General features: G+C 49.2%; 1 protein-coding gene and 1 long non-coding RNA gene across 7 annotated transcripts; one reads left to right on the top strand and one right to left on the bottom strand.

The window, feature by feature from the left end:
* Positions 1 to 1,343: 1,343 nt before the first annotated feature.
* Positions 1,344 to 3,376, bottom strand: LOC148002942 (uncharacterized). The gene is made up of 2 exons (XR_015631770.1): positions 3,105 to 3,376; positions 1,344 to 2,398 (listed from the first exon to the last, which is right to left on the bottom strand). It is a non-coding gene; the product is annotated as an uncharacterized LOC148002942 (long non-coding RNA).
* Pld2 (phospholipase D2) lies at positions 1,801 to 19,823 on the top strand. 6 transcript variants are annotated; one of them, XM_087569901.1, is made up of 26 exons: positions 1,801 to 1,973; positions 2,222 to 2,382; positions 2,616 to 2,725; positions 2,821 to 2,951; positions 3,055 to 3,197; positions 3,566 to 3,671; positions 3,752 to 3,817; positions 4,113 to 4,171; positions 4,290 to 4,382; positions 4,475 to 4,627; positions 5,599 to 5,748; positions 11,492 to 11,575; positions 11,698 to 11,776; positions 12,862 to 12,972; positions 13,233 to 13,403; positions 13,956 to 14,082; positions 14,652 to 14,770; positions 14,855 to 14,968; positions 15,119 to 15,223; positions 15,418 to 15,506; positions 15,608 to 15,721; positions 15,888 to 15,937; positions 16,150 to 16,284; positions 16,461 to 16,614; positions 17,860 to 17,974; positions 18,188 to 19,823. In XM_087569901.1, the coding sequence occupies exons 3-26, from the start codon at positions 2,617 to 2,619 to the stop codon at positions 18,410 to 18,412; spliced, it is 2,802 nt and encodes a 933-aa protein (XP_087426027.1). In that variant the 5' UTR covers positions 1,801 to 1,973; positions 2,222 to 2,382; position 2,616; the 3' UTR covers positions 18,413 to 19,823.
* The last annotated feature ends 4,062 nt before the right edge of the window (positions 19,824 to 23,885 follow it).

A 23,885-nucleotide genomic window follows, 5' to 3' on the forward strand; every position in this document is an offset into this window, starting at 1 on the left:
ACCACTAACATAGAGGTATCCTATCTAATATGTAGATATGCATATATGTATTGAGGTTTTTAATTAGGAAGAGATGAACAGATACTTTATCAAAGATACTTAAGCATATGTGTGATGGTTTGTATATGCTCAGCCCAGGGAGGGGCACTATTAGATGGTGTGACCCTATTGGAGTAGGTGTGGCCCTGTGAGTGTGGGCTATGAGACCCTCATCCTAGCTGCCTGGAAGCCAGTATTCTGCTAGCAGCTTCCTCCTGCACCATGCCTGCCCGGACACTGCCATGTTCCTGCCTTGATGATAATGGACTGAACCTCTGAACCTGTAAGTCAGTCCCAATTAAATGTTGTCTTCTTAAGAGTTACCTTGGTCATCGTGTCTGTTCACAGCAGTAAAACCCCAACTGAGACAATATGAAATGCAGTTAGCATCGCTAATATTCAGAGATGTACAATTAAGATTGCATGCCTTTCACCACCACTGGAATAGACAACGGTAAGGACTATGGAATTGAATGTGCAGCTGCAGCAGAAGTATCATACACTGGCTTTTAGAAGTGTAAAATAGAAGAGCCATTTTGGAAAGTTTTTTTTTCTCTTTTTCAGAGCTGGGGACCGAACCCAGGGCCTTGTGCTTGCTAGGCAAGTGCTCTACCACTGAGCTAAATCCCCAACCCCCCCCCCCCTTTTTTAAAGATTTATTTATTATCTAGAAGTACACTGTAGCTGTCCTTAGACACCAGAAGAGGGCATCAGATCTCATTACAGATGGTTATGAGCCACCATGTGGTTGCTGGGATTTGAACTCAGGACCTCTGGAAGAGCAGTCAATGCTCTTAACCACTGAGCCGTCTCTCCAGCCCAGGAAAGTTTTTTATTCTTCATTTCTTTCTTTATTTTTATTTTGTATGTATGAGTGTTTTGTGCGTGCAGTGCCCATGGAGGCAAGAAGAGAGCATCATATCCCCTGGAACTGGAGTGACTATGTATGAGTGTTTTGTGCGTGCAGTGCCCATGGAGGCAAGAAGAGGGCATCATATCCCCTGGAACTGGAGTGACTATCAGTGAGCAGCCGTGTGGATGCTAGGAATCAGACTCAGGTCTTCAGCGAGTGCTCTTAAGCACAGAGCCGCCTATCTCTCCAGCCCCAGGTTTTGTTTTTCTTGGCAGTGTTCTGTTGGGTAGCCTCAGCTGACCTCAATCCCCAAGCTTCACAATACTCTTGCCACATTCCCCCGCGCGCTGCTGAGCTACAAACTGCCAAGCCCAGGTCTTGACAGCATCCTGTAGGTTAAACATACATTTATATGACCCAGCAGAGAAATTAAAATGTAAGTCCACAAAAATCACAGGTACACAAACGTTTATTGGAAGTCCATTTCCAGTGGACAAAACCTAAAACAATTCGAATGCTGATTCAGTGGCAATTTGGAAGAAAAGGACAGCCTTTAGGATCTGGGGGGAAAAAAGTCTTTTCCAGACTTAAACTTACAGGCGATTAGGACTCAGGTTCCAAGACTGGTCTATTATTGTACCTCAATGTCTGATTAATCGCTCCTGCGAAATAAACCTTTCATGAATGAAGAATGTGATTTCTCATACAGCAACGAGCTTGCAGTCACTAGGCTTTTTATGCTCGTATTACCTCCCATCAACAAAGGCTGTCTGTACCGGGCCCACCGAGGGGATAACAGCAGGTCCAACCCAGGCCAGTTCCGCCCTGATCCTGGCAGCGCTGGGGACCAGACTACCCAATGGCCGCGCGTGCACGCGCAGTAGAGGAATGTGCGCTGCGTGGCTCGCACACTGCGGGGTGCTGGACCTAGCCAGCCAGGTGCCCCGAGGGCAGCCGGAGGAAGAGGACAACTCTGGGGAGTGGGTGGCCCTGGAGTGGGCGGCCTGGGCCCGGGCGTCTCTAACGCAGGGCGGGCAGAGGACGGCGGGGGCGGGACCCAGCTGACGCGACAGCTGTGGAGGTGAGCCCTGGGGTCCTTCCCGCCCCCGAGGGCAGGCTCTGAACCCCGGCCCCGCCCAGGTCCTCTAGGGTGTAGGCTCCTTGCTGAGTTCTGCTCCCTCTGCTTCCGAACCCGCTCGGGCGCCGGGGCCCGCATCCAAGGTGCTGGGCCCCGGACGTAGTGCCGCTGAGGTCCGGAGCCCCGGGAACCGGGCGGGGACGTTGTCAGGCTGGAGCTGCTCGGGCCTTCTGACTCAGCCGCTCATCCAGATTTCAGGATTTCTCTTCTGGGCGGGGAGCGCGTAACTTCCTCATTCCCGCCGGGACCCTCGCTTCCAGTCAGTCTGGCCTGACTTTGAGCCCTGCTGTCACCAGGGCTCCTCCCTTGGACTTAACCTCGCCCCAGTTCGAGGCCATCCCATCTTGGCTAGGTGCTTTTTCTGGACCCTGGATATGAAATGAGAGGCGGGGCTGAGAGGCTCTGGTTGAAAGCTGAGGGAGGGAATGGAGGTTGCAGGGGTGGGTGTTAGAGGGGCGTCGGTCTGCAACCCGTGAAGCTGAGAGTCACTGGGTAAGACAGGAGAGGACCGACGGGGGCGTTAGGATGGAGAAGGGGGTGTTTCTGTAGGGCGAGTCCCTTTCTGAGGCTTCCTCATATTCCTAGGATGACTGTAACCCAGACGGACCTCTTTCCCTATGGGGACTACCTGAACTCCAGCCAGTTGCACATGGAGCCAGATGAGGTTGACACTCTGAAGGAAGGAGAGGATCCAGGTACGCGGGGAGATGGCTTCCAGAGAGGGGAGGAAAGGGATCTGAGGCCTCCTGAGGTCTTTACACCCTTGGGCTTTTTTACCTCCCTGTCCCAGCTGATCGAATGCATCCCTTTCTGGCCATCTATGACCTTCAGCCTCTGAGAGCACACCCCTTGGTGTTTGCTCCTGGGGTCCCTGTTATAGCCCAGGTGGTAGGCACCGAAAGATACACCAGCGGATCCAAGGTCAGCCACCAGCTGATACCTGGGAGGGTGGGAGAGGGAGGCCTGGCCCAAGTGGAGGGCTGGGTTGGGCCGGAAGACATACTTCAGATTTTCACACCCCCAGGTGGGAACCTGTACTCTTTATTCTGTTCGATTGACCCATGGCGACTTTACCTGGACAACCAAGAAGAAATTCCGACACTTTCAGGAGCTGCATCGGGACCTCCAGAGACACAAAGTCTTGATGAGTCTGCTCCCTCTGGCTCGGTGAGTGGGTCTAGATTGCTTCCTGTGAAAGGCAGATGCTTCTCTTCCCATAGCAGCCTCCCTCCTGTCCACCTGTCTCCCATCCCCTAGGCATATTCCTTCCCCAGCTCTTGTTGCGCCCTCTCCCTTGTCCCTGGTTCCCTGGAAACTTTCCCTGTTTGGTTCTCCTTCTCCATAGTACTGTGCCAATATTTCAGCCAGGCCGGATGCCCAGAATGTCCTTAACAATCCCCTCCTCCCAGTTGTCTCATTCCCAGGATAGAGACCCTTTCTTCTGCCAGCCTCCCTCCCTCCAGGGCCCTGTCTCCAGTGTTTCAGGCACATAGCCTGCCAGCTCTTTCCTGAGCCTTCTCTCATCTCCTCTATAGCTTTGCTGCGGCCCATTCTCCAGCCCGAGAGGCAGCCAATGAGAATATTCCCTCCCTACCCCGAGGAGGTTCCGAGGGCTCTGCCAGACACACAGCCAGCAAGCAGGTACGGAGCAGGTCCTGTAGCAAGGTGTGCAGTATGCAGAAGGTTCTGGCTACATCTGTTTCTTCTTCACCTCCCTGCAGAAGTACCTGGAAAATTACCTCAACCGCCTCCTGACCATGTCTTTCTATCGAAATTACCATGCCATGGTAAGGTCTAAAGTCTATGGCCTAGATGCCTGGGGAGATCCTTCTTCTCTCTCCCTCCTTTTGTTTTTCTTAATAACAAAACAAAACAGAGTCTTACTGTAAAGCCCTGGCTGGCCTTCAACTTATTGAGTAGACCAGGCTGGCCTTGAACTGACAGAGATCCATCTGCCTCTGCTCCCCAGTGCTGGTATTGTGAGCCATCATACTCGGATCCCTAGGGGGGAAGGGGGCAGAGTTAGTAGGGCGGAGAGGCTGAAAGCCAAATCTCCCCCTAAGCTTATTTTTTCCTCTGCAGACAGAATTTCTGGAAGTCAGTCAACTTTCCTTTATCCCAGACCTTGGCTCCAAAGGACTGTGAGTGTGGGAACCCCTTACCCAGCCTTCAGCAGGCATCCATCTCCATCTTCCTGTCTAAAAATAAAGTGTGGTACAGTGTGCCTAGGGTCCCCAACTATCCTGGTTGTCCCTGTAGGGAAGGGGTGATCCGGAAGCGCTCAGGTGGGCATCGAGTTCCTGGCTTCACCTGCTGTGGTCGAGACCAAGTTTGTTATCGATGGTCCAAGAGGTGAGTGAGAAGTGGAGGTAAGCAGGGGTCAGTGGGCAGGAAGAGGGTGATCTGGAGGACCTGGATGATGCCACGAGGCTCTCCCACTCCAGGTGGCTGGTGGTGAAGGACTCCTTCCTGCTGTACATGCGTCCAGAGACTGGCGCCATCTCATTTGTTCAACTTTTTGACCCTGGCTTTGAGGTCCAGGTGGGGAAAAGGAGCACAGAGGCACGGTATGGGGTGAGGATCGACACCTCCCACAGGTAAGACTAACCTGGTTGTAAGAGTAGCCTATGGCCCTGAGGGGAGTTGAGGAGAGACCATAGGGGAAGAGGGAGGCTCTTCACTCCTTGTGCCCTGGCCCAGCCAGAGCTTTGAGTCAGGGAATTAATCTATCCATATATTTAGGATACTCCTAGAGTAAAGGATTATAGCACAGGTGCTTGGAATTAATAGGGATAGGAAACCTCCCAGTTTTAAAAGGGGGAGGGCGGATGCTAGAGAGAAAAGAGTGAGTAGCACTCTTGCAGAGGCCTTGGGTTTCACTCCCTACGCCAGCATGGGGATACCCACCTGTAACTCCAGATCCAGGGAGGCCGATGCCCTCTTCTGGATTCTGTGGACATCTTTATTTGCATGCGTGCACACACACGCACACACACACAAACTAATAAAATGTAAATAAAAGAAAAGCAGCAGAGCATGGCCATGCACACCTGTAATCCCAGCCCTTTGGGAGGCTGGGCTGGAGGAATGGCTCTGCAGAGCTTGACCTCCATAGTGAAACTGTCTTAAAAAGGAGTGGCAGAATAGTAGTGGTGCACATCTTTAATCCCAGCGCTCAGGAGGCAGAGGTAGGCAGATCACTGAGTTCAAGGTCAGCCTGGTCTACAGAGCAAGTTCCAGTGTCCTGGGCTATACACAGAGAAACCCTGTTGGAGGTAGGGTGGGGAAAAGAAGAAGGGAGAGATGGAAAGGGGAAGGGAGGGAGAGAGAGAAGGGAAGGAAACTAGAACTCTGTTTGTTGATTCAACAATAATGAGTTCCTAATACAGTATCGGTCACTGGGAACCCAACTAGGAATAAAGCAGATACATTCACTGTGTCTGTGGATTCTAGCTTAGAAGCTGATGCGGGAAGAAGGCAAAGGTTGTAGCCAAAAGGACAGGTTTCTGGGCAAGACTGTAGGCATGAAGGAGAAGGATTAGTGGTACAACTTTTTGTTTCTGTCCAGGTCCCTGATCCTCAAATGCAGCAGCTACCGGCAGGCACGGTGGTGGGGCCAGGAGATCACGGAGCTGGCACAGGGTCCGGGCAGAGATTTTCTACAGCTACACCAGCATGACAGCTATGCCCCACCCCGGCCTGGCACCCTGGCCCGGTGGTGAGACCTTTCTGTCCCTTCTGGCTTTCTTGCCCCCTTGACTGTTGTCTGAGTTCCTGACCCTCCCTTTTATCTCCTCTGACCTCATGACCCTACTTTTATATCTCTCATCTCTCTGACCCCATAACCTCTCTAACCACATTGATTTGCCTGCTTTCCTGATCCCCTAACTCGGCCATCTCCTCTGTCCTCTTACAGCTCTGATTCTTATGAGCATTTCAACCACGGGGAGCCTCTGTTGAGGAGCTCCCCAAATCCTTTTGATTTGGTCTCTCATTTAAATATTTAATACGCATTTGAATCTTGAGCATTTGCTATGTGCTCCAGCCGGTAGGGCAATAAGACACAGGCTTCTCTGGTTTAGACAGGGCGGTGATCTAATTATAGAACAATGTGAACTCGACACCCTGGTGGTAGCCATAGGGAAGGGTGCACAGAGGGGGCACCTGTCCCAGGGAGGATGTCAGGACAGGTTCCAGAAGGTGCAGCTCTCAGGTTCCTTTAGAAAGAAAGTGAAAATGGAGGGCACAGAAGCTTGGGGTATTGGTGAAGAAGAGGACTTGTTACTGTTGGAGTGGGGAGGAGCAGTCAGAGAATGGGTGAATCAGTAGCTCCGATGTGCTAATCTGGGAGATTGAACTCTACCAGAGGCCAAAGTGGGCATGAATGGAAATTTTCTATGAGAGAGTGGTATTTTTTTTTTAATTGCAGTGTTGAGTTGGGAATTTAGCTCAGTGGTAGAGCGCTTGCCTAGCAAGCGCAAGGCCCTGGGTTCGGTCCCCAGCTCCGAAAAAAAGAAAAAAAAAGACACATTTAATTGCAGTGTTGGGGGTCAAAACAGGGTGCCACATGTGCTAGGTAAGCATTCTACCTAAAACTCTGTGTGTGTGTGTGTGTGTGTGTGTGTGTGTGTGTGTGTGTGGTGTATGTGTATGGTGTGTGTGTATATATGTGTGTGTGTATATATGTGTGTGTGTATGGTGTATGTGTGTATGGTGTGTGTGTGTGTATGGTGTGTGTGTGTGTGTGTGTGTGTGCTGATGTGGGTGTGTACACATGTGTATGTGTGCACAAGAAAGCCAGAGGACAACTGAGATTTTCCTTGGTTACTCTTCACCATAGTTTTTATTACTTCTCTATTAGTTTATTTTTATGTTATGAATGTTTTATCTGTATGAATGTATGCATGCCATGTATGTGCTTGGTGCTCAATGATGCCAGAAAGAAAGGTGTCAGATCCCTTGGAACTAGGCTTACAGATGGTTGTGAGCTGCTGTGTGGGGTGAGTGCTGAGAAGCAAACCTGGGTCTTCTGCAAGAGCAGTGAGATAGCTGTCCAGGTCCAGTTCATTTTCTGGTCCTAGGGTCTCTCTCACTGAACCTAGAACTTACTAATTTAACTGTAGTGGCTAACACGCAAGCTCCAGAGATCCGCTTCTGTCTTCCTCCTCAGTGCTGGGATGATAGACATGTGCTGGGCCCGTTTTGTTCATTCATTCATTCGTTTGGTTTTCAAGACTGTCTTTGTAGCCCTGGCTAGCTTGGAACTCACTCTGTAGACCAGCTGGCCTGTGACTCAGAGATCCTCCTGGTTCTGTCCCCACAGTGGTAGGATTAAGGGTATGTGCCTCGCCACACTGGCTTTTTATGTGGGTATTGGGGATCTGAATTCAGGTCCTCGGACTTACGAAGGAAGCGTCATCTCTCCAACCCTTCTGGCTTTTACTAAACTTTTTTCTTTCAAAGATAGTGTTTCATGAAGTTGAGGCTGACCTCAAGCTTTTGCTTCTTCTTGCCTTAGTTCCTCTTGTAACGGAAGTGACACCGATACTAGACCTGCCAATTTATTACCCATTCATTTGTGGTTTTTGAGACTGGGTCTCATGCAGTCCAGGATTATGGTGTACTTAGCGATGACCTTGACCTTCTGACCCCTACCCCTGCCTCCACCTCCCAAGTGCCGGGATTGAAGGCATGTGCCACCGAATCTGGTGCTTACTTCTTTATGTGTGTGGCATAGGCAGGGTCTCACTGGGATGTAACCCTAGCGACTGGAAGCCAAAATGTAGATCAGGCTGGGCTTGAACTGGCGGTGATCCTCCTGCTTCTGCCTCATGAGTGGGGATTTTAGGTGTGCACCATTAGATCTAGCCTATTTATTTAAGACCAGGTCTGACTATGTGATCCCAGATGGCCTGGAACTTGGAAATCTTGCTTCAGTTTCCTAAGTACTGGGATTACAGATGCATGCTGCCACATATAGCTGCGATTTATTTAAGATTTATTTATTTTATGCTCATGAGTACTCTATTCACATGTACGTCTTCGTGACAGAAGAGGGGATCAGACAAAAAAGGGGATGGGATTCCATTACAGAAGGTTGTGAGCCACCATGTGGTTGCTGGGAGTTGAACTCAGGACCTCTGGAAGAGCAGTCAGTGGTTTTTTGTTTTTTGTTTGTTTGTTTGTTTTTTTCTTTTTTCGGAGCTGGGGACCGAACCCAGGGCCTTGTGCTTGCTAGGCAAGCGCTCTACCACTGAGCTAAATCCCCAACCCCGTGGTCAGTGGTCTTAACCACTGAGCCATCTCTCCAGCCCTGGTTTATTTATTTTAATACATTAGTAATAGACACTACTTATGCAGAGCTTACTCTGTGCCAAGAATGAACGAGTTTCACATATCGGATACTATGAACTCTACTAGGAGAGTACGGTTGTTATCTGGGGCTTTGTACACGAGAGAACAGAGGCAAGGCAATGCTGAGAAACTAACCCAGGGTCCTACAGCTGTGAACAGAGGAACTGGGATTTTCATGCAAGCAATGGGAGTCAAGACTGCTCTTTCTCACCCTCGGAGACTGAGAAGTCAAATGAACAGGTGGAGCTCAGTGGTAGGGAATTTGCCTATCGCCAGGGAGACCTTGCTCTTGATCCCCAGCAGTACAGTAACATATTAAATATAAAAATTCCAGCTGCACTTGGTGGTGGACACTGTGATCCCAGCAGCACTGGAGAGACAGATGGGAGACTGATACAAGTCTAAGGACAGCTTGGACTGTACAGAGGACTAGGTCAACCAGGGCAAGATTCTGTCTTAAAATAAAAGCAACCAGACACACCAAACAATTGAAATTACCACTCTTTACCTCACACTGTTCTTGTGTAGTCCCCTCTGATTGGTTGCATTTCTCTTTGCAGATGTAACCTTGGCAACAGTTTTGTGTCCTCTCTCACCAGCGGCACGTTTTTTGTACGCATGGGCACATGTTACTTTTCACTTTAACATAAATGGGACTGTCAACTCTTTTGTGCTTATTTTTCCTCTATTTAAAGATTTAACATTGGGGCTGGAGAGATGGCTCAGTGGTTAGGAGCACCAACTGCTCTTCCAAAGGTCCCTGAGTTCAAATCCCAGCAACCACATGGTGGCTCACAACCATCTGTAAAGAGATCCGATGCCCTCTTCTGGTGTGTCTGAAGACAGCTACAGTGTACTTATATATAAAAACTAAATCTTTAAAAAAAGAAAAAAAGTACTTAACATTTAGGGTGTTTTTCCCCCCTGGCTTAAACATAATCTTTGCCTAAGTATTTAAAATATGTATTCCTAGAAATGCAATTACTGGCTGGTGAAGTGGCTCAGCGGGTAAAGCAGCTTTGCCAAGCTCGATGACCTGTGTTCCATCTCTGGGATCCACACAGTGTAAGACGACTGAAATTGTCCCTGGCCTCCACGGATGTGTTGTGAAACATATACATCCAAAAATAAATCAATGTAATAAAAAATGTTTTAAAAATATGGGTCAGGTGTGATGTCACACACCTTTAATCGAAGTACTCGGGAGGCAGAGGAAGGTGTTATCTCTGGGAGTTCAAGTCCAGCCTGGTGTACATAGAGGGTTTCAGATTAGCAAGATGCATAGTGAGATGATGTAAAAAAAACGCTATATGTATTTAATGGTATTAAAGAGTAAGCATTGAAAAAAGTGGAGGTGGGGTTGGGGATTTAGCTCAGTGGTAGAGCGCTTGCCTAGGAAGCGCAAGGCCCTGGGTTCGGTCCCCAGCTCCGAAAAAAAGAACCAAAAAAGAAAAAAAAAAAGAAAAAAAAAAGAAAAAAATGGAGGTTTATGTGGGGCTGGACATGGCCGTGCAGTAGCATGCTTGCCTAGCATGTCCACTGTCCTGAGTTTTATCCCCAGCAGTTCAGAAAACAAACCAAAACCAGAGCATGTACTTTTTAACATTTTAATGCCAACTTAACTACTAAATAAGTCAGTGTAATCAACTGCTGCACATGGTGGTTTCAAGCCTGTAACCCCAGCACTCAGAGGCCAAGCAGAGTTGAAACTTCAAGGCCACCCTGGACTGTACAGTGACACCTGTCTCAAAATACCAGGAAAAAGTCAATAGCCAGTTACTGTGGTCTGTGAGAATGCCCACTTCTTCATGCTCTGACACTGTGTTAACAGATGCTTTCCCTTCCTGGTTTCTGGGTTGTTTGATTGAGACAAGGCCTCACTATGTAGTCCAGGCTAGTCCAGGCTAGCCTCAGCTTCACAGTAATCTTCCTGCTTTCGCCTGCCGAGTGCTGAGATTATAGACACAAGGCACCGAGCAGGGCAGAATGCACTGATTCCTTTTAAAAAGTTATTTAATTTCTTGTTTTTGTTTTTGTTTTTTTTCAGATAGGGTTTCTTTGTGTAGCCTTGACTGTCCTGGAACTAGTTTTGTAGACCAGGGTGGTGGCCTCAAATTTACAGAGATCTACCTGCCTCTGCCTCCTGAGTGCTGGGGTTAAAGGCATGTGCCACCACTGCCCAGAAAATTGTTTAATTTTAAACCAGGCATGGTTGTACATGTACTTGGAAGGCAGAGGCAATCCGAGTTCTGTGAGTTGGAGGCTAGCCTGATCTACACAGTGTTCCAGGGCATCCAGGACAGCAGGGCTACATAGAGAGACTTTGTCTGAAACATATCAAAAACCAAATGAACAAAAAGCTTATTTAATTTTCATTTCTTGGTATTGTATATTGTGTATGTGATATTGTGTATTATATATACATATGTGTGTATGTGTGTGTACTACACATATATGTGTGTGCATATATATTATATATTATACAGATAATATATATATTATATATATAATATACAGATCCCCTGCCTCCCTGTCTGCCGTCCAAGTGCTGGAATTAAAGGTATGTGCTACCATGCCCAGCCTTTTCTGGTATTTTGAGACAGTCTTACTATGTAGCCCAAGCTTGTTTCAAACTCTTAATAATCTTCTGGTCCCGGCCTGGGATTACAGGCCTGTGTGCCACGCCCTGCCCTAATTTCTTGTTAATTAGTGAACTGAACGTCTCAGCCTGTGACTGCCCGGCTCAGTATCTGCTCTGAGCTGCCAGTTCTCAGGTTGCTCATTACTCAGCTGCTTTCTGCTTTTTCTGTGTGTTTGCCCTTCCTTCCTGTTTTCTGGAGCTCTTTCATATATGTAGTAGTCCTCCCAATCTTTGGTCAGTTTCTTCAATTTATTGTGTGTCTTGTCATGTTTATTTTGCTCACCCTGGCCCATGGCGGGTGATTACTGAGTAATCCCACCTGATGTACTTGATGTACTAACCTCTCTGATCATCCCTGACCTTTGACCCTGCTGTCACCTCTGACCCATGGCTGTCCTCCGGTCTTCACTCTCCAGAACTTTCTGGCTTCTGACTCCCTGACCTCCTTGGCTTGGACTCCCCCCAGGTTTGTGAATGGGGCAGGTTACTTTGCTGCTGTGGCAGATGCCATCCTCCGAGCTCGAGAGGAGATTTTCATCACAGACTGGTGGTGAGTGAGGTCAGGTCCACCCAGGAAGGGAAGTGGGCGGCAGAGCAGCGCACAGGCCCGAGGGAGGAGGGGCTGTTTGTCTTCAGCATAGCTTGCTCCTTATCCATTGCCCTGGTTTCTAGGCTGAGTCCTGAGATTTACCTGAAGCGTCCAGCCCACTCAGATGACTGGAGACTGGACATTATGCTCAAGAGGAAGGCGGTGAGAAGTGGTTAGCGCTGAAGAGTGTGTTCAAGGCGGGGAAACGTACCCCTTCTGATTCAGTGTCTATCAAATATCACCTCCTGGTTCCCGCTTTAGGGTACTAGTCTAGACTAGGTTCCCACTACTCAGACCCTTCCCCCTGTGTACTATCTGGGAATGTAGATACTCATGTGTCTTTGCTAAGCAATGTCACAGGTTCCAGTACAACAGCACAGCACCTGTCATGCATCAAGCATTCATGAACGTTTTGTTGTTTTTTTTAAAGATTTATTTATTCATTTATTATATATAAGTACACTGTAGCTGTCTTCAGACACACCAGAAGAGGGCATCGGGTCTCCTTACAGATGGTTGTGAGCCACCATGTGGTTGCTGGGAATTGAACTCAGGACCTCTGGAAGAGCAGTCGGGTGCTCTTAACCGCTGAGCCATCTCTCCAGCCCGAACGTTTTGTTTTTAAGACAAGGTCTCACTAAATAGCTTCAATATGTAGACCAGGTTAGCCTCAAACTCATGGAGATCAGGCCTGCCTGTGCCTCCAGAATGCTGGGCTTAAAGTTGTGCACCACCACCTCACCCGGCATTTATGAATTTTGACAAGAGGAAGCTTCCGTAGATGATGGAGGATGAATGGATAGATGATAGGATGGGTGTGGTGGCACTCCTTGTAATCAGACCCAGCACTTGGGAGATAGAGACAGGAAGATTAGGAGGTGAAGGCTAGCCTTGGCTACTACTGAGTATTATGCCACCATGGACTAAAGACTGTGTTACAAAGGGGAAGAAACAAGGAAGAGGGAGATGGATGGGAGGATGTGAGTTGGGAAGGTGGAGGGTACAGGGAGGAATTGTAGACAGTAGTTAGGATGATGAGCAAATGGTTGGGAAGACGGCTGGGAGATTATGAAAGGTAGGTGGATAGATGAGTGGGCGAGCACATGTTTACTGTGAGCATCATTTTGGATGCAGGTAGGAGAGCACCCAGGTAGGGTGGAGGTGCACACAGGAATCCTCAGCATGGGAGCTGGATAGAGGCCACTCAGGGACAGGCACTAGGATTTGGTTTTCCCACTCACTGCCAGGAAGAAGGTGTCCGTGTTTCCATACTGCTGTTTAAGGAAGTGGAACTGGCCTTGGGCATCAACAGTGGCTATAGCAAGAGGACACTGATGCTACTGCACCCCAACATAAAGGTGATGAGGGCCTGTGTCCCTTCCTACATAACAGCCACTTCCCATCCCCTTCAACCCTTCCCTTCCCTAAAAAGTCTCATCCCCTGTCCTATCCTCTTCTATCCTTTCATTTTTTTTTATTTATTTATTTTTTTCGGAGCTGGGGACCGAACCCAGGGCCTTGTGCTTGCTAGGCAAGCGCTCTACCACTGAGCTAAATCCCCAACCCCTCTATCCTTTCATTTTAACCCGCTCCCATGCACTCATTCACCCTACTCTAGGTGATGCGACACCCAGACCTTGTAACATTGTGGGCTCATCATGAGAAGCTCCTGGTGGTAGACCAAGCGGTGGCATTCTTGGGTGGGCTGGACCTTGCCTATGGCCGCTGGGATGATGTGCAGTACCGACTGACTGACCTGGGGGACCCCTCCGAATCTGCAGATTCACAGGTAATTGCCCCAAGGCTGTCCTGAGTCCACCCCACCCCGCCCCCAAACCCAGGTACTCCAAATTTACACCTTTCCCGGAACTGCCAACCTCTAGGCTTCCTCAGTCTTTCAGAGGCTCCAAGAAGCTACTTTGGTTGTTGTTTCTGAGACAGAATCTAACTGTATAGTTCAAGCTATCCTCAAATTGGTCATCCTCCTATCTCGGCTTCCAGACTGCTGAGATTATAGGCACCTGCCACTACGTCGGTCAAGACTTACCTATCAAAATACTACAGCCATCTTGTCACATGGTTCACATCTGTAATTCCAGCGCTGAGGGAACTCAGGCAGGAAGCATTTCAAGTTTATGGCCAGCCTGGGCTACACCATGAGACCCTGTCTCAAAAAAAAAAAAAAATCTAAAACTCCCTCTCTGCCCTCATTTTTGCTGACTCTAACTGCAGTTGAAGAGGGAGGCTGAGGGATCAGACTCTCTGGTGCAGTGCACACGTCTTCTCTTTGGCCTGGCCCCATGACCTCACCTTGCCTGACTGTGGTGTACTCTTCATACAGACTCCCACGCCAGGTTCAGATCCTGCAGCCACTCCAGACCTCTCGCATAATCACTTCTTCTGGCTGGGAAAAGACTACAGCAACCTCATTACCAAGGACTGGGTACAGCTGGACCGGCCTTTTGAAGGTAAGGCTCCCTTCCCCCGAGGCCTCCAGGAGCTGGCAGCTGGGACAGAAGGTAGGATGAATTGGGTCAGGAACAGTACAGCCTTCCCTCTGGAAGGTTCCTCCTCTGAATGTTCTTTTCCTCCTTGTGTTAGTTAAGGTTGCCATGGTTCTGAGGAAACACCCTGACCAAAAGCAAGGTGGGGAGGAAAGGGTTTCTCTGACTCATGCTTCCACAGCACTGTTTGTCACTAGAGGAAGTCAGGACAGGAACTCAACCAGAGCAGGAACCTGGAGGGCTGCTGCTTCCTGGCTCATTCCCTGTGGATAGCTCGGTCTCCTTTCTTCCAGAACCCAGGACCACCACCCCAGGTGGACCACCCACAGTGGGCTGGGCCCTCCCACATCAATCACTAACTATAAATAAATGCCTGTCACGCTTGCCCAATCTTATGGAGGCATCTTCGCAATTGATGCTCCCTCCTCTCTGATGACTCTAGCTTGAGTCAAGTTTACATAAAACTAGGCTAGCCACAAGTATCCTCAAAACACCAGCCCTAACTTCTCCCTTGACTCTCCTGGGATTCCCAGATTTCATCGACAGGGAGACCACACCCAGAATGCCATGGAGGGATGTTGGAGTGGTTGTACACGGAGTAGCTGCCCGGGACCTTGCCCGGCACTTCATCCAGCGCTGGAACTTCACCAAGGTGCTGACCCCTCCCAAAGGGCCTGGAGGGAGGAGGGGCCAGGTTCAGGTTACCTTCTACTGACTCTGCTGTTCTTCATGGCAGACCATCAAGGCCAGATACAAGATACCTCAGTACCCCTACCTGCTGCCTAAGTCCGCCAGCACTGCAAACCATCTTCCCTTCATAATCCCAGGCGCGCAGTGCGCCACTGTGCAGGTGACAGTCCTGATCAGTCAGCTTCTTCCTTCCCTCCCATCAGCCCATCTTCTACCCTGAGAGTACCTCCCACTCCCCCTGCATCCAACCCTTCCCTCCACCCCTCCTCCTCTCCTGGACTTAAACACTATCCTATTCACCATGCCATAGGTCTTGCGGTCTGTGGATCGATGGTCAGCAGGGACTTTGGAGAGCTCCATCCTCAATGCCTACCTACATACCATCCGAGAGAGCCAGCACTTTCTCTACATTGAGGTCTGACTGAGGCAACAGTGGAGGGCTGGGGGTGGGGTGAGGTGGGAAGGAGGTCACAGGCCAGGGACTGAGGGTGGCAGTAGGATCAGTCTTTGAGGGCTGGCCTGGCTGGAGATGAAGCAAATGCAGGGTCTGAGGACAGAGCTAGAGGTCAGAGCCACAATGCTGATGTCTCTCTTGGATCCCTGCCCCAGAATCAGTTCTTCATCAGCTGCTCAGATGGGCGTACAGTTCTGAACAAGGTGGGCGATGAGATTGTGGACAGGATCCTAAAGGCTCATGAGTAAGGAAGGTGGAGGGGTTGGGAGTGGGGCACTGGTTAAGCCCAGATGGAGGGGTGGAGTTTGTTTTGGGGGGGACCTCACACCTCTATTTATCTCCCAGACAGGGGCAGTGTTTCCGAGTCTACGTGCTTCTGCCTTTGCTCCCTGGCTTTGAGGGGGACATCTCCACAGGGGGTGGCAACTCCATCCAGGCCATTCTGCACTTCACCTACAGGTGACCCACTCCCTGCCAGCCAGGTTCACCCTTTCTGGCTCCATCACACCACAGCCGGTCCACCCTGTCCTGACCCCTTCCTACAGGAACTTTAGGTCTGCCTCTCCCAGTTCTCCCCTTCCTCCTCCTCCAGCCTCTGCCTTCTTCACCCTCTCTTTTCTCTCAGGACCCTGTGTCGTGGGGAATATTCAATCTTACATCGTCTCAAAGCAGCCAGTGAGTGCTGGGGGCTAAACCCCTAGACCCCTGGCAGGGAGGCAGCTTGGGTAGCTGGAGTCCTGGGAGCTGGGGAAGGAAACTGTCATTCTTGCATGCTATTCAGACTACAGGTGGCTTTTCACTGCTGGGAGTGAGAGGTGGGACGGAGCGCCATCTACTCACCGAGGATACCTCTCACTTTGCTCCTCTCCAATCCCTCCTGTGTACAGTGGGGACAGCATGGCGGGATTACATGTCCATCTGTGGGCTTCGCACACATGGAGAGCTGGGCGGGCACCCGATCTCCGAGCTCATCTATATCCACAGCAAGTTGCTCATTGCAGATGACAGAACAGTCATCATCGGTTAGTGTGACTCCTGGTCTTCTGTCTAGAGCAGGTCTGGGAGGGCCAGAGATGGGTGATACAGAGTTGCAGGTGAAGCTTGCAGTAGGGGCTTCAGGCTAGTGCTCTGGTAAAGGGGATGAGGTGATGGGGAGGCCCCCCCTCGGCCCAAGCAGACAGTGTGCCCTTGAACCCAGGCTCTGCAAACATCAACGACAGGAGCTTGCTGGGGAAGCGCGACAGTGAGCTAGCCATACTGATCGAGGACACAGAAATGGAGCCATCCCTCATGGATGGGGTGGAGTACCAGGCAGGCAGATTTGCCTTGAGTCTGCGGAAGCACTGTTTCAGGTAGGAGTCTGGGAGTGTAGATGGATGCAGGGGCATTGGGAGGGGCCGCCTTTTGAGCTATAGGTGAGGGTTTCCTAGAACTGGTACTAGATTTCTTCCCAGACTAATTCAGTTAAGGTATCAGCCAACTAGGAATACACACACACACACACACACACACACTCACACACAAATACACACACACAAATACACACAACACACAAATACACACACACTCACACACAAATATACACACACTCACACACATATACACACTCACACACACAAATATACACACACACACAAATACACACTCACACACACAAATATACACACACTCACACACACACAAATACACACACACAGAGAACTTTTTTTAAATTAATGTATTTATTTATATGAGTACACTGTAGCTGTCTTCAGACACCCCCTGATAAGGGCATCGGATCTCATTACAGATGGTTATGAGGCACCATGTAGTGGCTGGGAATTGAACTCAGGACCTCTGGAAGAGCAGTCAGTGCTCTTAACCACTGAGCCATCTCTCCAGCACCAAGAAAAAAAAATGTTTCATGGTTTTATTTTTTTGAAACAAGAAGTTGCTATGTAGCATAGGCTGACCTTGAACTCTGATCCTCCTGCCTCTGGCTTCCCAGTGCTGGGATTATAGGCACAAGTTATCATGCCCGGCTAAAGTAATTGTTTTTTTTTGTTTTTTTTTTTTGGTTCTTTTTTTTTTTCGGAGCTGGGGACCGAACCCAGGGCCTTATGCTTCCTAGGTAAGCGCTCTACCACTGAGCTAAATCCCCAGCCCCAAGTAATTGTTTTTTAAAACATCAAAGTAAGGGCTGGGTGATGGTGGCAGTGGTGGCAGCAGCTGTGGACGCATGTAATCCTAGTACTTGGGAGCCAGAGGCAGGCAGATCTCTGGTTCAAAGTCAGCCTGGTCTACAAAGCTGTTCCAGGACAGCCAGGGCTACACAGAGAAGCCCTGCCTCAAAAAGACAAAGAAGGGGGTTGGGGATTTAGCTCAGTGGTAGAGCGCTTGCCTAGCAAGCACAAGGCCCTGGGTTCGGTCCCCAGCTCCGGAAAAAAAAAAAAAAGAAAAAGAAACACAAAGCCAAAAACAAACAAATCAAAGCTGAACCAACGCTCCATTAGGTGTGCCGACATTTACTGTTCTGTCTGTCACAGCTGTTTTGAAAGATCAGCTCCTCAGATTCTTTTAGGATCTTAATTTGGCCCACTGGGACCACTCTTCCATAGTGTCATTCTTGGGGCAAATACCTGGCCAGACCTGGATCTCCGAGACCCTGTCTGTGATGACTTCTTCCAGCTGTGGCAGGAAACAGCGGAGAACAATGCCACCATCTATGAGCAGGTGGAAGCTGTGGGAAGCTTAGCCTGAGGGATTGGTGGGTAACCCCGGGGAGGAAGGGAGATAAGGGACTGGGGAGATTTTCTGTTAGGAGCCTGTAGCCCGGGGGTACTGAGAGGTGGTGTAGGGAATGAGGAGTCCAGCCCAGGCAGCTCAGAGTCCAGGGGACATATTGATCCTAACCTCCCTTCCCTCATGTCCTCCCTCCCACCCCAGATCTTCCGCTGCCTGCCGTCCAATGCTACTCGTTCCCTGCGGGCTCTCCGGGAGTACGTGGCTGTGGAGTCCTTGGCTACAGTCAGCCCTTCTTTGGCTCAGTCTGAGCTTGCCCACATCCGGGGCCACTTAGTTCACTTCCCCCTCAAGTTTCTGGAGGATGAGTCCTTGTTGCCTCCACTGGGGAGCAAAGAGGGGATGATACCTTTAGAAGTGTGGACATAGCTGGGGCTTCCGCTCAGCGGCAGTTGCTAGCCGTTGGGCCCTATCGTGCCTGGATCCTTGCCCCACACCCTGAGTTCTGAGGGCAGTGCCCTTTGATCCTTGGGGAGGACATCTCTGAGGACTCCTAGAGAATCACAGAGGACCTTTACTTGAGAAGTAGCCAAAGGGAGCACTCCCAAGCCTGGCCTGGGAAAGCAGGAGAGAGTTCTAGAGAGGTTTGCCTTCTTGTCACCATGTTCAGACCACTATGCCACAGAACCCTAATCCTACGAGGAGGCCTGAGGTCAAGCCTTTTATTCCAGGAAAAGGGACTCCTGCCCTGGGTCGTCTTCATCTCACTCTTCCTCCTGCCCTTGAACCCCTACATGCCCTAGGGCCTCTCCCAGCCCGTTGCTGCAAAGATGGGGGGGGGGAGTATAGAGCCACTTTGACTGCAGTCCCCACCAGCGGTGGTGAGGACACCTTAACTGCCTCCACCAGCCTGCTGACAGACACTAACTCTGTACCGGTTCACCAAGCATTTCATAAATAAATGTGTAGAAAAGGCCATGCTTCTTCTTGGAGATGGATGTTGTCTTAGGTGCTCCCTGCCTCAGTTCTAACTTCTTTCTTCTGCTTGCATCTCTGTGCTTGCTTGCCCCCCCTTTCTCCCTCCCTCCCTTTCCTTCTTCCTTTTCCTTCCTTCCTCCCTCCCTTTCCTTCTTCCCCTTCCTTCCTTCCTTCCTTCCTTCCTTCCTTCCTTCCTTCCTTCCAGGGGGTGGGGTGGGGTTGATTTCCAAATAGAGTTTCTCTGTGTAGCCCTAGCTGTCCTGGAACTCTGTTAACAAGGCTGCCCTCGAACTCGGAGAGATCCACCTGCCTCTGCCTCCTAAGTGCTTGGACATAGGCTTGGGCCACAGCTCCATCTCTGTGCTTCTCAGCAGCTTCTGAGTTCATTCACCTAACTCCTGAAGATCTGGGCTAATTCTGTGTGTGTGTGTGTGTGTGTGTGTGTGTGTGTGTGTGTGTGTGTGCGTGATACATATCTTCATAACTTTTCATATGTCTGAAGTATTTTGCAATTAGAAAACTGCTGAACACAGATAGCCACAGAAGCAGGAAGAAAATAAGGAGAATGGAGAATTAGGAAGGCATCATAGAAGGCAGTGGGGGTGGGTGAGAATGTGACCAGAAGGTATTAGGTTGCTCTCCCATCCCTCTAGTTCTCTTGAGAAGTGAATTCTAGGGTTAGTGAGAGATGCTTCAGCAGAGGAAGATGCTTCCTGTTAGGCTTAACAACTTGAGTTCGATCCCCAGGACCCACAGTCTAGGAGGAGAAAACAGTCTCCTGAAAGTTGTCCTCTGACCTCCACACACAGACCATGGCATTCCTGTGTGTGCTCACAATAAATAAATTCATTTTCAAAATCAACTAAAAGTGTTGTTTTTGTTTGTTTGTTTGTTTGTTTGTTTGTTTTTTAAAGAGAGTACCAAGCTGGGCAGTGGTATCCCAGCACTCAGGAGGCAGAGGTAGGGGGATCTCTGAGACCAGGACCAGTATGATCTACAGAGTGAGTTCCAGGACAGCCAGTGTTGGGGTAGAAATCTCAGCTGGTGTCCAGACAAACCACACCAGGCCAACATGGATCCACATGGAGAAGTTTAATGTAAGGATGAGACAAGGGAGAGAGAGGACAGTAGAAGAGGAGAGGAGTAGAGGTCGGCCATGAGCACGTGGAGGGAAGTGGGCAGGGGAATGGGGAGAGAAGGGACAAAGGAGAAAGAGAAGAGCAAGGAAGAACAAGAGCGGGGTTGGGGATTTAGCTCAGCGGTAGAGCACTTGCCTAGCAAGCACAAGGCCCTGGGTGGTCCCCAGCTCCGGAAAAAAGAAAAAAAAAAAAAAAGAACAAGAGCAAGTGAGTGAGGAGGGGGCAGGCAGCCCCTTTTATAGTGTCAGGCGTACCTGGCTGTTGCCAGGTAACTGTGGAGGTGGAGCTTAGAATGCTAACAGCCAGGGCTACATAGTGATATGTGACCAGAGCTACATAGATATCTAAAAAAGAAAAAAGAAAATGATGAAATACCCCTAACTTCTTTTTCTTTTAATTTATTCTCTTATATATTACATCGCAATTGCAATCCTTTCCACATCCTCCCTCCACATCCACTCCTGTCTCTCTTCAGAAAAGGGCAGGCCTCTCAGAGCTATCAGCCAAACATGGCATGTGAAATTTCAGTAAGATTAGGCACCTTCCCTCATTAAGGCTGGACAAGGCAACAAGTAGGTGGACAGGGGTTCTTCTCCCTTATTCGCCAGCCTTCACTTGTACATGTGTATACACACACGTGTACCTCCAAATAGATGCATATGCACGCGCATACACCACATACAACAAAACACTAATACCCCCTCCTACACACAGGAGTTCCAGGTACTAATTGGCTTCCCATTAATTAGTCTCATTGTCAGCACTAAATATCTCTTTCCCTGGGGGACCATTCCTTCCTTAACTGTAAGGTGAAGGCTGCAGCTGCCCAGGAGCTGGGCCAGGGGATAGCCTGGGCTGTTTCACGTAGGGGCCTTCTGGTTCTCAGTCTAGCAGTGTTTGTCTGAAGATAGGGTCTTACTACGCAGACCAGCAATCTACAGTTGCAGTAACCTTGCCTCTGCATTGTGCCCAGCTAGGACAGGGTCTTGCTGTATAACTCGGCCTCTAATTCATGAGCCTTCAGCCTCCTACCCTAACCTCTTTAAGACAGGAATCGCAGGAGTCAACAAGCCCACCCTTGGTCCAGGGGTCTTGATGAAAGGCCAACCATAGCATAGGGGAGGAAAGCAAGGTGGCAAAACAAGCAAAGGAGAACCAGCTCCCTCCAGTCTTGTTTCTTCCCCTTCCCACCCCAGGGATTGTGAGGTGAAGGCGGCCATTTATTCCATCCTGAGATATTGATTTGTTCATTTATTAACTATCTTTATTAAACAGCCCAGAATCTGGCATTAGGAAATTTATTGAGTATATGCCAAGTCCCTCTCTATTATTTAATTCATTTTAGAATCTCACAGGCTGGCTTGAAATTCACTGTGTAGACTAGGCTGGCCCTCAATTTGCTGTGATCCTCCAGTCTTTGCCTCCCAGGCATTGGGATTACAGGTGTGCACTGTCACACCTGGATTTTTTTTTCTTTTTTTCGGACCTGGGGACCAAACCCAGGGCCTTGCACTTGCTAGGCAAGTGCTCTACCGCTGAGCTAAATCCCCAACCCCGTCACACCTGGATTTTTGTTCGTTTCTTAAGACAAGCCTTCATAGGACACAGGCTGGTCTGGCACTCACTCAGTAGTCCAGGCTGGCCTGTACTTTCTGGGAATCTTTTTGCCTCAGCCTCCAGAGTATTGAAATTAGAGGTTTGACCCACCACACCAAGGAGACCTCCACACACTGTGCAGTATAGCACCCCTGCATGCATACAAATCCATGTAGCAAAATATTGTAAAATAACATGCATAGAGAGGTGATTTCAGGGAGCTGGAGAGATGGCTCATGGGTTAAGAGCACTGACTGCTCTTCCAGAGGAATCCCAGCAACCACATAGTGGCTCACAACCATCTGTAATAAGATCTGATGCCCTCTTCAGACAGGCGGGTGTATAAGGCAGCAGAGCATTAAATAAATACATTAAATAAATAAAAATGCATAGAGAGGTGATTCCAGCAGATCAGGCAAAGCAATGGCCAATGAGATTGGTCATGGCTGGTGTCTCGGTCAGATTTCTCCTTTGTAATAAAACACCATGACCAAAAACAACATGGAAAGGAAAGTGTTTACCTCAGCTCACACTCCCTCACTGAAGGAAGTCAGGGCAGAAACCTGGAAGCAGGAGCTGAAGCAGAGACCACAGAAGATTGCTGCTCACTGGCTTGCTCCACCTGCTCTCTTACACAATGCTGGACCACTTAGTGGGCTGGGCTCTCCCACATCAATCACCAGTTAAGAGAATGCTTCACAGGCTTACCCACAGGCCAACCTCGTGAGGGTGTTTTCTCAGTTGAGGTTCCCTCTTCTCAAATGGCTCTAGCTTGTGTCAAGTTGACATAAAAGTAGCCAGCATAGCTGGAAGTTGGAGAATACTCCAGGGGAAAAAAAATAAGTGCAAAAACAGGTAAGAGATGTTGAGTTCTGGGAGCTTTAAGTAGAGTATATTTTAGTGCATCTGGAGCAAGTTTAAGTGTGGTTTATTAAAATATAAGACCAGAAAAGAACATGTATATGTATATGTATCCAGAGAAACAGGCAGAATCTTGAAAATCTTTGCTCTCGCACAAGGCAGTGGGAGCCATCAAACGGTGTTTTTATTTATTTCAGGTTTTTTCCCAGTCCTTACATAGCCCAGGCTAATAGAAAATGTAATACTCCTGCCTCAGCTTCCTAAACGGCGGGGTTCAGAAAACTGTTTTTAAACAGGAAAATGATGCCAGATTTAAGGTTTTAGAAAAAAAAATCACTTCTGGATATGAAGAATTGATTTGAGTGTGCCAGGCAGAGAGGTTATGTGGGAAGGCCAATCGGGGATTGTGGCTTGCATATTAGGGGCAAGGTAAAGAGTCAGGAGAGTATCCAGAGCAAGTTTGAATGTGCATCCAAATGTGCCAAGAAGCCTCCAGAGAATTCAAGCTCACCTAAGCAATGTTTATGTTAATTTTCAGAGGGAGTATTAGTGTTGGAAGAGCTCTTGAAACACTCAGAACCTTTCCCCCTGGACTTAATAGAGAAAGAAAAGCTCAGAGGCAAATTCACTTGTTCAAGGTCACATAACGCATTAGTCAGTGGCAGAACATGTCTGTCTATGTTTACAGAGCATCATCCATCCTCTAGAGAGACTAACCGGCTGGAGGTGCTGTGTCAACATGAGGAAATCTAGGGAGCTGGAACAAAATTTGAAGGGATTGGATACAGTTTCTTCTTCTTCTGCTTTGCTACTAGCAACTCCAGCAATAGTTCCTGAAGAACACTGTGCTAAGAGAAGCAGATATAAACGTGTGCAGTAGGAGTGCCTATCTGCTCCCAACATCCCCACTCCAGCCAGAAAAGGGAGTAAAGGGCAGACAGTACCCCATCCTTTCCTCCCACGTGGTTTCTCCAGCCAAGTTCTCACGGAGAGGCCCCTCCTTCAGCGGCTCCACTGTTACCATGGCAATTGGGTGGGTGGACAGCCCGTCCTATCTAGAGGCCAGCAGCCCTCGCGTGGGGAGTTACCATAACAACCCCCCTAGTAATAGAGGGGGTTCGGTCCCGCCTCCCTTCCCCCGCAAATAGAGAGGTGGGTGGTTTGATTGGCAGCTGGGCACACGAAAGAGGGAAAGGGAAGGAAAGGAGTCAAGTAAAGATCAACGAAGGAACTAGGAGAGGAAGCAATAATAATAAAAGGGGAAAGGAAGGGAAGGTGTGTGCGCACGCGCACCGGCGGGTGGGCGCACTCCTTCCAAGCCAGGTTCC

Source organism: Rattus norvegicus, chromosome 10 (genome assembly GCF_021556685.1).
Source record: "Rattus norvegicus strain SHRSP/BbbUtx chromosome 10, alternate assembly SHRSP_T2T, whole genome shotgun sequence".
NCBI classification, from domain to species: domain Eukaryota; kingdom Metazoa; phylum Chordata; class Mammalia; order Rodentia; family Muridae; genus Rattus; species Rattus norvegicus.

Bases quoted from the DNA above. Each gene is read 5' to 3' on its own strand.
- Pld2 (XM_087569901.1), top strand. From the start codon at position 2,617: ATGACTGTAACCCAGACGGACCTCTTTCCCTATGGGGACTACCTGAAC. The intron at 4,383-4,474 runs GTGAGTGAGAAG...CTCCCACTCCAG, and splicing joins TGTTATCGATGGTCCAAGAG to GTGGCTGGTGGTGAAGGACT. The intron at 14,083-14,651 runs GTAAGGCTCCCT...TGGGATTCCCAG, and splicing joins GCTGGACCGGCCTTTTGAAG to ATTTCATCGACAGGGAGACC.